The 13,704-nt window shown below is 45.7% G+C and overlaps 1 protein-coding gene across 3 annotated transcripts in view; it reads right to left on the bottom strand.

Moving 5' to 3' along the window:
• Positions 1-13,704, bottom strand: part of HSPA12B (heat shock protein family A (Hsp70) member 12B) — a 393,296-nt gene that overhangs the window by 68,881 nt on the left and 310,711 nt on the right. For all 3 annotated transcript variants that reach the window (XM_069632262.1, XM_069632263.1, XM_069632264.1), the window contains one exon: positions 355-459. In XM_069632262.1, coding sequence (XP_069488363.1) covers positions 355-459 — 105 coding nt within the window. The remainder of the gene's footprint in view (positions 1-354; positions 460-13,704) is intronic.

Below are 13,704 nucleotides of genomic sequence, written 5' to 3' on the forward strand. Positions count from 1 at the left end.
TGAACAAACGGAATAAAGAGTATGAAGAAATAGAGCTTAGAGAGAGCAGGAGAGAGTTCCAGTGGAAAGGAGGTAACAGAGTAAAAGAACGGAAAGGCGTATTACGCACAAGGGGGATGAGAGACTGCAAGAAGAAATTGAGACTGGGAACGAACAGAACGAGTAGGAATATAAGAAGATACCAGAGAAGAAAGATAGTCGGGTGCAAGACTGTGAAGAGATTTAAAGACTAGACACAGAAAATTAAACTTAAGGCAGGAATGAAAAGAAAGCCAACCAAGAGTGGAAAGAGAAGAAACATTAGAGTGGTTTCCTTTGTAAAATCATAACCTATTGACTGCTTTAATGGCTTACCTGAGGCCTTGTACAGCTCTTTCAGTGTCCCCCGAGGCTGTTCTATTTGATGGACGGTGAGATCCACCGTACCTCCGCCACAGTCCGCCACAATGTACCGGTCACCTGTTGGCGTGATTACAAGAGAAGTGCACTCAGATCTTAATGCAGAGCTCAAGAGGAAGTCAATGCATGCACATTGATGCCGGGATGTCTTTATTTGGATGTCAGAGAGCAGCTACCTGGAGAGGTTGAGGATCTGGTGGATGGAAGACCAAAAGCACATACTTGTATTTTTCATATCTTTGCTCCGCCCACATATACTTTCCTGTTATACCCCATCAAAGGATACAGCCTCGTTTAGCAGATTAGTCTGCAATACCCTTTGACCAGCATGCAGACTCCCACCAGGCACTGAGTCCACTTGGTCATTCAAACTGAATGTGCTACACTACTCACTCCTGCTGGAAATTCCAGTTCCAAATGCGTTCTACTGGACCCGGGTGCAGCATATACATTTGTGGGCGCCGGCCTGTACATTATTCAGCCTGGTGTGGAACGGCAAATAGACTCTGAATAATACAGTCTCCAACTAGGGACAATGGACACCACTGTTGACCAATAACCAGTTCTAAAATGCAACTGGAATTAAGGAAAAAGTTCACTGGTTGCTGAAGAGCCCTATATGCCAGCAACTGGATCCAGTGGGAAACATTTGAAACTGATTAACATTTTTAAGAAAAGGTTTGACTGTTTCTAGCTTAGTCACTTCTGGATGATGCGTTGTGTACTGACGACTGTGCATACTGCTTCTCACTACTACTAGGCGGCATAGATCACAGGGAAAGCGCCATCCTCAGGCATGAGCCCACATTACATTTCACCAGTTCAAATCATGGCACGGCTGACTCAGCCCTTCATCTTTGCAAGGTTGATACTTTTAGTACCATCAAGGTGGGTATGAATGCCATCTGTGCATACAATGCTTTGAAGCAGGAGGAATTCAGCATGAGGCGCTGTAAAAGAAATGCAGTAATCTGCTCATTATTATGACTATGGACATGTCTCTAGCCATCCACATGCATGTTTCCTAGGGCAATTCCACCTCCTCACACAGCCTTTGGCCCTCACCGGTAGTTCCATCACCATCAAGGTTGAGGGTTCCATCACCATCAAGGGTGAGGGTTCCATCACCATCAAGGTTGAGGGTTCCATCACCATCAAGGGTGAGGGTTCCATCACCATCAAGGTTGAGGGTTGTCTACATCATAGCAGCTTTGAGGCCAGACAATGGCCATTACCAGCCCAAGCAATTGTCAGTGAGTATCACCCATCCAGCAGCTGGATATGACTTGGGATTTCAAAGATGGGCCGCATTACCAGTTTGGCGGTGCCATAAAAAATAAAGTGGCATTCATTCCGTTCCTGACACTTTTTTTGTCAGTAACGGAATTACTGACGTTTTACCGCACTGCTGAATTCCCAATTCAAGGTAGAAAAGAATCTTCCACTTTTCCTCCAAAAATCGGCACATGTGCAGTAGCGGAATTACCGCTCGTGGTAAATCCGCAAAATCCCCATGGAGTCCTAGGGGCTCAGAAAATGGGGAATCACACCGCGCTATCACCACTTGTAATCTCGATGTAAACCCACAGGACCAAGTAGCAGTAAGAGTAAAAGGTTTTGGCAGTAATTCTGCAGATTTACCATCAAAATGCCACCCAGCTCTTAATGAGGCCCAAGGTCTCCAAGTGCTGTTGAATAGAGTGACCACCATCTTTCCTGGGATGAGTGCTTTATAAAGATCTCTGCCTCCTCCTTTCATTAGCAGAATTCAAATGCCCTACTTTATGTAAAGGGACACACAAATTATAGAATTATAGATGTGGCCTCCTCATTGGGTGACTTAAGCCTTTTCAATTTCCCATTAATTAGAATCACCTCCTTCTCACTCGCTAAAAGGGTGATTAGCTGTCTCCTATTATCATATAACTTTTAATCCAGACATCAAGTATTATTGAAAAGATGTATATTCCCCCTTCCCTTTGAAAGAACGCTAATTGTTTACTGACCTTGGTCTGTCATCTATTTTAGGTCCTAGTGAGGCCTTATACCCTGTGATTTAGCCCTGTTCCGATTCTGCTTAGGCCGCACAGTCAATGGTGAAGGATCATGGTATTTGTAGTCCAAAACATCTGGAAGGCCCCAAATTGAGTATCATCATCAGGACCACCTTCCTTATCTTGTTGCCTTGGCCTCCCCTTATCAAAGTCCAGATGATGTAGAAGCTTCTGCTTCTAAGCTGGTCACCCTCTCAATAACCGATACCCTCTAAGGGATCCGACACATCTTGTACCATACGTTTAGCTGTCAAACAACCCCCGTTGGTCAACGTTGCCATCCCATTGGAGGACAATAGATCATGTGACCTGTGCAGTGAACAAATATGCATCCCTTCCCAATCTTGATTTTCGCACACAGATTCCGTTGAAATTTTGTAAGTTATATTTGAAAATTGACATCACCTGACCGCCCGCCTGCTGTTCCATCTTATAGATCTCGTTCCTTTAAGAAATCATTCATAAATGCAGTCTCAGTTGCCTGTAGTACGTATGTTTCAACTCAACTTCAGGAAGATTTCCAGGCCCAACTCGAATTTCTGCATAAACTGCCTGCGACTCAGTGGCGAGTGACCGATCGATCAAGGTACATTGCCAGGTGGAATGGGACTGAGTGATTCACCCTCAATCTGCATTCCTTTGGAGCAAAACACAATCCATTTGGCTGCCCAGGTGGATCACCCAACACTATAGCACCCAACAAATGCTAGCTTTATGTGTAGGAGTTCAAGAAAAAAAAAAGTGGGGGCCGCAGTAACATTCGCATTGAGCAGTGACGTCACCAGCAAATAGCATATCAAGGCGAAAATGCACATTTCATTCATTTGGCTTTGTATAACCATGCAAATTGCACAGGACGAATGACATTTGCCTTTCATAAAATTAACAGACACAAGAAACAAAGGGAGGATATTTTCTGCTAATAGTGTTTTGAAAACGTTAAAAGGTCTGCATGTTTTAAACTCAGCGAATCAATCCCCATGATTTCTCTGGAACATGCAGTCTCGAAATGTGACTTTTCACCTTTAGTTGTGGTGCAGTAGTGAAGTGCAGAGCCTACAAACATGGCGACCATGGGTCGACCCCCGAGGGTGTACATTCAAAACAGACAGTCAATGTTTCTCGTTTTACACACGGCCTCTAAAATACCTAGGGGGGACAGCGTTCACCCTCTGAAAAATGTGGGCGGACGGCGTCCAACCGCGAGTACCCTCGACTTGAGCCCTGAAACAACACTCGACCCACCCTCTCTGGCGTGTGCACTGTTTATGAATTTTACTCCTCACCCTCTTCTACGATAAAGAGCCTGTATCATATTCTTTTGCAGAGAGTGATTCAGTGATAGAGCTGAGCGTGGAGACTTATAAACTAAGGAAGCCGCGCAGGACAACCATCCGGAAGCGAGATGACCCAGAAGTAGTAATGCCCCATTGATGCTCGCAACATGCACTGTAGGAAGATGGAATTCAGTAAAGAGAACTGCAGAACCAAGGATTTCAGTAAAATGACTCTGTATCAGTCTCATATACTACAACAATACGCTAGGGAAAGCCTCGTATGCACAAGGGTCTGGCGGTCTATGCCCAGCTCACCCTCATATGTCCAGGTACTATCATAATATGCCATGGAAAGCATCATATGCTATAGTCATTATGTGATACATGGACAATCCAGGCTATGCATGTGAGGTTTGGGTCAGCTGCCCTTCCTCAGGCTACTTGTACCACGGTCTCTGCATAATACCTCAGTAGGTCACAAAACAGCCTCTTTTAAACAGCCACTTGATGTGTTCCGCCGTTGGCTCATTCCCCTCATCACATATCTCCCCACAGTCAGAAGGAGCGCATGGGGACCACTTCGGTGGTGACGGTGCGTGGTACAAATACCTTTAACACTAACATTAAGAGTGACTTCCGTACAGCCTCTACATATGTGCAATGGCAATTATTCGAAAGAAGACTGCTCAAAGGCTTGTAATGGGGGCACACTGATGCAGGATACTAGAATCGATGAAAATAATCATGCACGATCAAATGTCATCTCAAAGATGGGACCTGTAAGACATGTTTTGAAAAAACAATTGTTGTTAAAAAGTTATTTTGTTTGGGGTAGAATATGAATTTTGTATTCAGTTTCAATGTGAATTAGCCTTGTATTATCACTACTGACTGGTGTTTGTTTTTCTTCAGGAAGGGGCTGGGAGCACCCTGTATCTCTTCTCGAACAAGAATGACTCACGGTTCTCTTGGCATGCTCGTCCATGGTGCTCCAGTTCCGCCTCCATGGCCCCATCACTTGTTTGACTGAGTCTGACAGCCGCAAAAATAAAAAAGGAAAACCCCAAATTATCTGGTCTGAAATAGTCTATGAAATCAAATAACCTGAGGGGCCCCTCCAATAAAAAATAAAACAAATAAATAAAAAAACAGGGATCCTGAAAGCAAAACCGTACGAGAAGAATACCACGACACCCTGCACAGATTTAAAGCCCCCTAGCAAGAGGTAAAAGAGAATGGCCCTCATTACGACCCTGGCGGTAAGGGGTTTACGCCAGCGTTAGCTGCGCCGACCCCTTACCGCCAACTACGAGTTCCCAGAGCGCCATGGTCACTTTTCCGCCCGCTTTTTGCGGGCGTAAAAATCCATGGCGCTATGGGACCTCGGTGTTAATTACGCCACCGTAGTGTACGGTGGCGTAATTAACACCTTCCCCACTCCCATTGAGCCCTATGGGGCCGAAATGGGAATGGGGAAGGGTAAATGGGTCAATGGGGACTTACCGCCCCGCCGACCTCGGAATGGGGCGGTAAGTCCGCCATCCGCCATGGCGTAAAGGGACTTTGCGCCATGGCGGAAAAGTCCGCGGATGGCGGAAAAAATCCGCCAGGGTCGTAATGAGGGCCAATATCTGAAACAAAATAACTCTTAAGAAATTAGGCTTAAAAGTGTCAGGCTATAAAAAAGCAGGACCAGAGAGCAATTGACCCCAGTACAAATAGCAACCATGGACAACCTATAGGCACTGCAACATCTCAGAGAGTCGACAGGCATCACTAGACACAGAAATAACACAAACAATACCAAAAATCATTGTAGTAACAATGTAGCTGGCCTACCACCGGGTCCTGAATTATTGCCACTCTTGACCACCCTTGACCCCACCAGTGTGTACATTCTCATTAGATTCACTCTCAGTTCCACTTCCTTTCACAGCAACCACCATGTTCATATCCCAGGCTCTTTCCTCGTCCATCATGATGGCGTTGTGAAATGTCTTGAGGTCCAGACCATTGCATGGGTCCTTCCCGCAAAGGAACAGGGAACCTAAGCCTAACAAATTCGGCCCCACCCCCCCCAACTCTCTGCTCCTTAACAGCCTTCCCGACATCATACTTGACCTTATTTCGCTCTTGCCTATCCACAACATGCACCCTCGCACTTTCCACATTCTCCAAAGTCCACTTTCCCTCTTCAACCATGGAGGGCACAGTTTGCTATTGAGCTTTCTTCCCTTACTCATTTCAAAGGGGGTCAAACCCATACATATATGTGGCGATAACCTATGCCCTCCTACTCATCATAGCTTCTTCCCAATTTTCCGCATTTGCCCAGGCCCGCCTTGCACAGTCTTGTATAACCTTGATAAACCTCTCTGCAGCACCATTGGTTTGGGGATGGTAAATGGCAGTGCATTTGTGCTCTATACCATTTTCCATAAGATACCTGCACAACGTGTTAGATTTAAATTGCACACCATTATCAGTCAAAACATTGCTCAAATACCCATCTCTCTTGAGGACCTCCTCCATAAAATCAATCACTTTTCTTGTCGTAATGTTATGTGTGATCCTCACGTTCACCCACTTAAAAAGTGTGTCAATCAACACAATGCAATATTTTAGAATTCCCTTATTCTGGACGGGGCCCACAATATCCATGCATATCCTCTCCCACAGCATACTTGGTATGGTCATTACCTTCCTGGGATTTACTCTGGTCGCTAAATTCTTTTCGCTCAACATGCATGACACACAGTTCCTGATCACCCCCTCTATTTCTAAATCACAGCTAGGCCACCAGAATTCAGAGCAGACCATTTGCTTACTGTCCGTAAGGCCCGATGCCCTTCATGGGCAATCACAACAATTCTCTTCCTTACTTCCAATGAAGGTACTATTTGGTCAACTCTCATCACATACTCCACAGATATTTGTAACTCATCCTTGACTGCCCAGAGTCCTTTGAGGTGTGTACCCTTGATGGATTGTTTCATTATGGACCCTCTTCCAGTTAGATCGGACCCCACTCTCTTCCAATTGTCATCATCGTCTTCAGCATTCAGCCACTCATCCCATGAAACACTCCTTTGCTCAACGCTAAACACCCATTTTTCCTCTTTTCCCAGGTCATTATCATCTTGCACCACAGCCATTTATGACTGACAATCAGCAGGAACTCCCTGAATGTATTCAACGTCCAAGTCATATTCTTGGAGGGCTAACACCCATCTCCTTATTATTGAGGACACGCCATCTAGGACCTTCTTTTGCAGTGTTTCTCTCAGTGGTTTATGGTCTGTTAGCACCACACATTTTGATCTCCACAGAAATGCCCCGAATTTGTCCACAGACCATTTGATTGCCAAAGGTTCCTTCTCAATTGTCAAGCAGTTGGGCTCTGTCCCTTTCAGCAAACGTGATGCAAATGCGATAACGTATTCCTGGTCATCTTCAATTTACATAAACACAGTCCCTAGATTTGCATTGCTAGCATCAGTAGAGATGATCGTCTTTCTGACAAATTTGAAGTTTTTTTAAAGTTGCAGTGGATTCCAATGCTAGTTTGACTTTTTCACTTTCATCTGCACACGTACTATTTCACTCATACATAGATCAGTCTTTGAAACCCTTTAAGTGTTAAGGACAAGTATGCTCATCCTTTTTCCATAGACTTGATTACATCTCAGCAGTTAAGGGGTTAAGGAGTGGACTTATGTTTACAGTGTTATCACCAAAGTGTGGCACAAATTCCAAATAGTTTTAGGCCATACCTAAGAAAGAATGCAGCTCTTCCTTATTGCTCGGTTCACGCGCTCTACTGATGCTACTGATTTAACTTCTGTTTAAGATTGATGCCACATGCCAAAACAGTGTGACTAAAATAATCAATTTCTTTAGGGATAATTCTGCACTTCTCTTTGCTCAGTGTATAGCCATGTTTCACAAGAGCTTTCATCGCCCTATGCTATCTTTCATCATGCATCCTCTGGCTATCACCAAACACCAGTATATCGTCCTGGAACCATACAACCCCTAAATATCTCATGCATTATCCCCTGGAACATGGAGGCATTCGATTTTAGGCCAAAGGTCATTCAAACTGGAACAGTCCTTTGGGAGAGATAAACGCTGTAAGTTCCTTGGAGCTCGGGTGCATCACCCAGCATGGACAACCTTTCTGTTATGTTGGGGAGAAGGTGATGGGTGGTGATGGTCTGATATGTTCTGGTGATGGTCTGGTATCACACACCTGATAAGGGGCCGTAAATCCACACACAGTCTTAGCTTTCCATTAGGCTTTGCCAAAACCACCAACGGTGACACCCACTTATTTATAACTTCTTTTGCTGAAGCCAACTCAGTAAGGGAACAGACCCCTTTTCTGTCACATACACTTTGCCCAAAGCCATCCTTCCTTTGAATTCAAATGTTGTCTCAACTCATCCAATCAGTGTTATTTGAGCTCCTCCATAACATGGAGGTCTTATGTCAGTCTCCTTCAGTGGTTCTCCTGGAAATAATGCATCAAACGCTTTCCTCAAGTGTAGGGTATATTTAGCTCCAGAATTGATCATCATTTCAACTGTACACTCGTTAATTGTTACAGTATATTTTGGGCCATCTATGTCCTTATCATCTTCATCTCCAAATGCAAACACTGCCTCTTCAGAATGTTCATATAGATCATCAATCATGTTTATAGTGCTTGACCTGCAACATCTAGTTAGATGTCCCTTTCTCTTACACTTTGAACACCTGACCTCGAGGGCTGGACGGGACGAGCTGTTTGCAGATTGTCCTATGGAGTCACACCTGAAGCACCTCTATATAAATAAACTCATCATCAAACAACTCATCACCTCTTCTACGGCACAGTGTGGATCTTGGATGGGCCTTGTTTTGTGGCCTGATTGGTCTTTGGTTTAGTACTTTGGTTCATTAGGGGGTCTGGCATTCAATGTAGCCGCTGCTACTACTTCAATATTCTTTGCACATTTCTCCTCAGGCAGTTTGAGTTGTTGAGCTTTCTTTTCAAGTGCCTTCACACATTTATTTTATGTGCTCAACCTCCTTCAGTATTCGCAACATTTCTTCCAAGGGCGGGTCACATTTGGACCACAACTGCTACCTCATTTTGCTGTATCTCCCTTCCAGCATGAATTGGTCTCTCAAGCGCTCATCCACCTGCTGGCCGAAATTACATGTTCTCGTCAAACCTCTCAATGCTGTGATAAACATTTCAAATGATTCATCCTCCATTTCCGTTCGCTTCCCAAATTCACATCTTTCTAATATAATGTTGATCTTGGTCTCATAATGCTTGTCTAGCTTGGCAATGTACTTCTCATACTCCTTGAGTTAGGGCCGACTCCACCTGCGAAAGCTCAGGCAGATCATCATATTTCTCCTGCCCAGGTGTACCTGGACAGTGCATCAGAAGAGATTGCTTCCATGCTACACTCATATTTGCCCCCCCACACTGCTGAGGCATAATGGACTTTTACCAGCGTTCCCACAGAATTGGGGGCTCTCCTGGACTGGGAAGGAATGTAATAGGCGGAGCTATGTTCTGCAACATTTCTGAAACGCCTATGTCCCCTGCTGCTCTGGTGGCTGCAGTGGTCACCTCCTTTTAATCCTTCGTTTTGAGTATATTGTTTGATCCCTTTTTTATTTTACAAATGTTTGTCTTATTGTGAGTCCGTTCTATTCATTGAGTATACTGCATATCACTTGATCACTTGCACTGTAAATGCTATAGAGCGCATAACAGGATTTCTCAGCCTGTTCCTTCTAGTGCAGAACCAATGTGCACTGCATATGCTGTAAGGACGGCTCACTATTGCCGAGCAACCAGACCCCAACCTTGCAGAGAGGCACGTCAGGAGACAGCAAAAGGTGCTTTCCTCTAGCACTAACGATATAGGTGTATCGCAGGTAGGGCCTGGACAGCGAAGGACATGTTCCTTGCTTATACAGCATTCCATTTAATTAGCCAGCCCAAATTAGAAACAACAGGGCCTGCTGCCTACCTGCCGGATTGGGGTGAACAGGGCCTCCAAAGGAATTCTGGAGCGCATCGGGCCACACACGTAGTCTGCTGGTGGGGAGCTTATCACCACTTTGAATTATCAGAGTTCTGACTCGTACGAAGTTTGAGGTCAATTTATTTGAATGAAGAATCTCATAAAACTCCATCAGCTGTGAAGCGATCCCTGTACCTTCCCTACCCTCTCAACTGCCGCTCTCTTTCACAACAATCTATATCGTACTTACCTTCTCATTCCATCTCTCTCACTTCAGCTAGCATACTATAATCATCTGCAACGGTTGATATCCTAGCAAAGATATCAAATCAGGTGAGATGTAAACGTTGAGTACACCAAAGCTGCAAATAGCCCCAAACAAACTATTCAACCATCCCCTATTTAGTGGCCATTTACCCACAGGACAGACTGAAAGTATGATCACCTCTGTCTACAGAAGTGGTAAATGCCTCGATCCAAAGAACTATCAAGGCATCTTTGTGGGGTGTACAACAGAGAAACTCTTTTGAAGCATCCTAAGCAAAATTGTTTGACCTAGGAGGGTCAGTCAGTGAGAAAGGGGTCAACCAGACCAGGGACTGACCAGTGATACCCAGGTTGTCGCGGAGGTGATTGAGCAGGATGACATGGTTGACTGTGTCAAAAGCAGAGGATAGATTGAGGAGAATGAGGGGAGAAGGAAGGTTAGAGTCGAGATTAGAGAGCAGGTTTCATGGGTGTTCAGGAGAGAGGTTTATGTGCTTCTGGCTGCTCTGAAGCCAGACTGGTGGTCATGGAGACAACCAACATATTCAGTGTGAAGATTAAGCTGGGAGATGGCCAGCTTTTCCAAGAGTTCGCCCAGGAAAGCAGTGATGGAGATCGAGTGATAGTTAACCGGAGAGGAAGGATCGGCAGAGGGCTTCTTTAGAAAGGGGTGCACAAGGGAGCCCTTAGGGGGAGAGGAAAGTTCCAGTTGCAAAGGAGTGATTGCAGAAATCGGCAAAGGCTGGAGCAGGGGTATCAATATGGTCCTTGATAGTTCTGGATGAGCAGGGGAGAACCTACTTTGATGAGACTTTCATAGATCAGAATTGTCTAGAAACATTGTCAGGGGTGAACAGGGGAAAGGAGGAGAAAGGAGGAGAAAGGAGGAGAAAGGAGGAGAAACGGCTGAGAAGGGCCAGAGGTGCTAGAGGAGGAGGAAGAGGAGGTAGAGTATAAGAGAGTGGACAGGATGCCTTGAGTTTTAGTGGTGAAATGAGAAGCCAGGGCCGTGCAGAGGGCCCGGGAGGGAATAGGAGAGATAGACACTGCAACAGGATTGGCCAGCTATTTGCAGATTTTGAAGAGTTTGGCCGAGTTTTTAGATGCTGATTGGATGTAGGCAATGTTCTTAGAGAGGACAGAGAGTCTGTACTACCTTTGGAGCAGGCGGCAGGCCCGTTTGTCAGGGGGTGCGCCTGATGCCCTCCACTTCCTCTCCGCTGCTCTACACGTGCGTGTAAGTGTGGCGAGACACTACCCCCTACATAAACAATATTTGCTGGATATGTGCTTTTGCCATAATTGATTTTTTAGTTATGCCAATAAAGGATTATTTGTATTAGTAATTACCATCTGTTATGAACATTAAGATGCCTTACTGGGGTGAAAGTGTGCCCTACAAATCCCTTTTTTATGTTATGTGTATTTATAGAAGAACCAGGATGTAATTTCTAACATAACTGAGGTACAGGATAAAAAGTAGCAGGGGGCGGAGGGACTACCCGATTAGGGGGCATTGACAGTAAGCATTGTTAAACTGGATGGGGTTGGGGAGGTGATGAAGGGGTAATATTGGGAGCATAGACCAAGCACAGCATGACAGAACAGCCTAGGGCCAGTGGGTATATAATTAGCATTGACACTGGGTAATCCTGAGTTATTGATTAGGCCGTCAGTTGGTATAGGAAGGTGGGGGGTTAGGAGTCTCCTATTGTTTTGCGTTGTTGTTAAGGAGAGGATTACACCATCGATGAAGGTGGGTAGGACATATTGGAGAAAGGACCTGGCTGTCTCTTGCTCAAGCCCTGTTTGATATATTGAGGGACAGGAGAACCTGTGGTGTGTGCCATTATACATGCTCAGGTGGGCAGACGCACGATCTCTTACACTCCCTCAATTAATCTTTTTCGTATCTCTCTCGTATCTACCCCTCCCTTGAGCACTCCCCCTCTCTTGCCCGATCTGCCCCTCTCTCGCTGCCTTGCTCCCTTCCTCTGTCTCGCTCTCTCTTTCTTTCCCTCCCTGCCTTTTTTCTCTCTCTACCTCCTTCCCTCCCCTTCTCTATCTCTTACTCTGTCTCCTCCTCTTCCCATTTCTCTTTCTATCTCTCATTCTCTCCATGTATTCTCATTCGGTCTCTCTCCTCCTTCCCTCCCCTTCTCTATCTCTTACTCTGTCTCCTCCTCTTCCCATTTCTCTTTCTATCTCTCATTCTCTCCATGTATCCTCATTCGGTCTCTCTCCTCCTTCCCTCCCCTTCTCTATCTCTTACTCTGTCTCCTCCTCTTCCCATTTCTCTTTCTATCTCTCATTCTCTCCATGTATCCTCATTCGGTCTCTCTCCTCCTTCCCTCCCCTTCTCTATCTCTTACTCTGTCTCCTCCTCTTCCCATTTCTCTTTCTATCTCTCATTCTCTCCATGTATTCTCATTCGGTCTCTCTCCTCCTTCCCTCCCCTTCTCTATCTCTTACTCTGTCTCCTCCTCTTCCCATTTCTCTTTCTATCTCTCATTCTCTCCATGTATCCTCATTCGGTCTCTCTCCTCCTTCCCTCCCCTTCTCTATCTCTTACTCTGTCTCCTCCTCTTCCCATTTCTCTTTCTATCTCTCATTCTCTCCATGTATCCTCATTCGGTCTCTCTCCTCCTTCCCTCCCCTTCTCTATCTCTTACTCTGTCTCCTCCTCTTCCCATTTCTCTTTCTATCTCTCATTCTCTCCATGTATTCTCATTCGGTCTCTCTCCTCCTTCCCTCCCCTGCTCCTTCTGCCAGTACCCAGCCGACCGGCCCACCCTCGCCCCTCAAGCTGAAATCACTTGGAGCAGCACAGTGGGAGCAGATGTTTTCTTAAGTAGGGAGGGTTGTTATCCAAGAGGTCAGTGCTGTCAGCGTTTATTGGACTTGGCACAGCAGGGTAATAAGCCATATCTGATTGGTGCCTGATTTTGGGGTTGGAGGTCAGGTCCTGCGGCTGGCAGCTAAAATTCCAGTCTGGAGAGAAAAAACAGAGTTGAGTGACAGCGTAATGAAAAACAATCGTTTCTGGAATGAGACCGCCTAGCTGAGCCGGCATACTTCCGGTTCCCGGCTCTTCAGCAGAGTGTGAGCGCGCAGTCTCTCTTGGCAGGCGAGGGGAAGGGGTGGAGGGCGGGGGGGTCTAAAAGTGAAGGCTCCTTTTCACGTTGTTCTTCATGGGGGCTCGTATTCCAGCCTGTTCCTGCCCCACCTGCTTCAGTGCCGCTCTTCCTGGGTGTGGAGTCACAGCCAGACCCAAACAATGATATCAGCCGGTTTTGTTATGGGTGGGTCGGCAGGGCTGTCCCACTGATAGGGGGGTTTTAATGTTTCTTTATTAATTTAGCGAGGTTTGGCCTTCCGCTAGTGACATGAGCTACTGCTGGTGGGTGGAATAGTGCCAACGCCGTCGGCTAAAAATGAGTCAGAGCTCATGGGAAGGCGCAGTGTTGTATTGTGCATAACTACAGGACTTTCCTATATGTGTTGTCAGGAATTCACTTCAAGCCAATAGGAGTGCAGCCTTTGCTATGCTGACCCAGTCGTTTAAATCCGATTTTGTTCCTGCAGAAATGACAGATGAAATTTCCCAAAATGTAATTGAGGGTGATATATTTGCATGTAAGCCGTAACTGAGTCCCTGGTCGGTGTTAGAGTGAATTC

This window comes from Ambystoma mexicanum, chromosome 6q (assembly GCF_040938575.1).
Source record: "Ambystoma mexicanum isolate Mex_15411 chromosome 6q, UKY_AmexF1_1, whole genome shotgun sequence".
NCBI lineage: Eukaryota > Metazoa > Chordata > Amphibia > Caudata > Ambystomatidae > Ambystoma > Ambystoma mexicanum.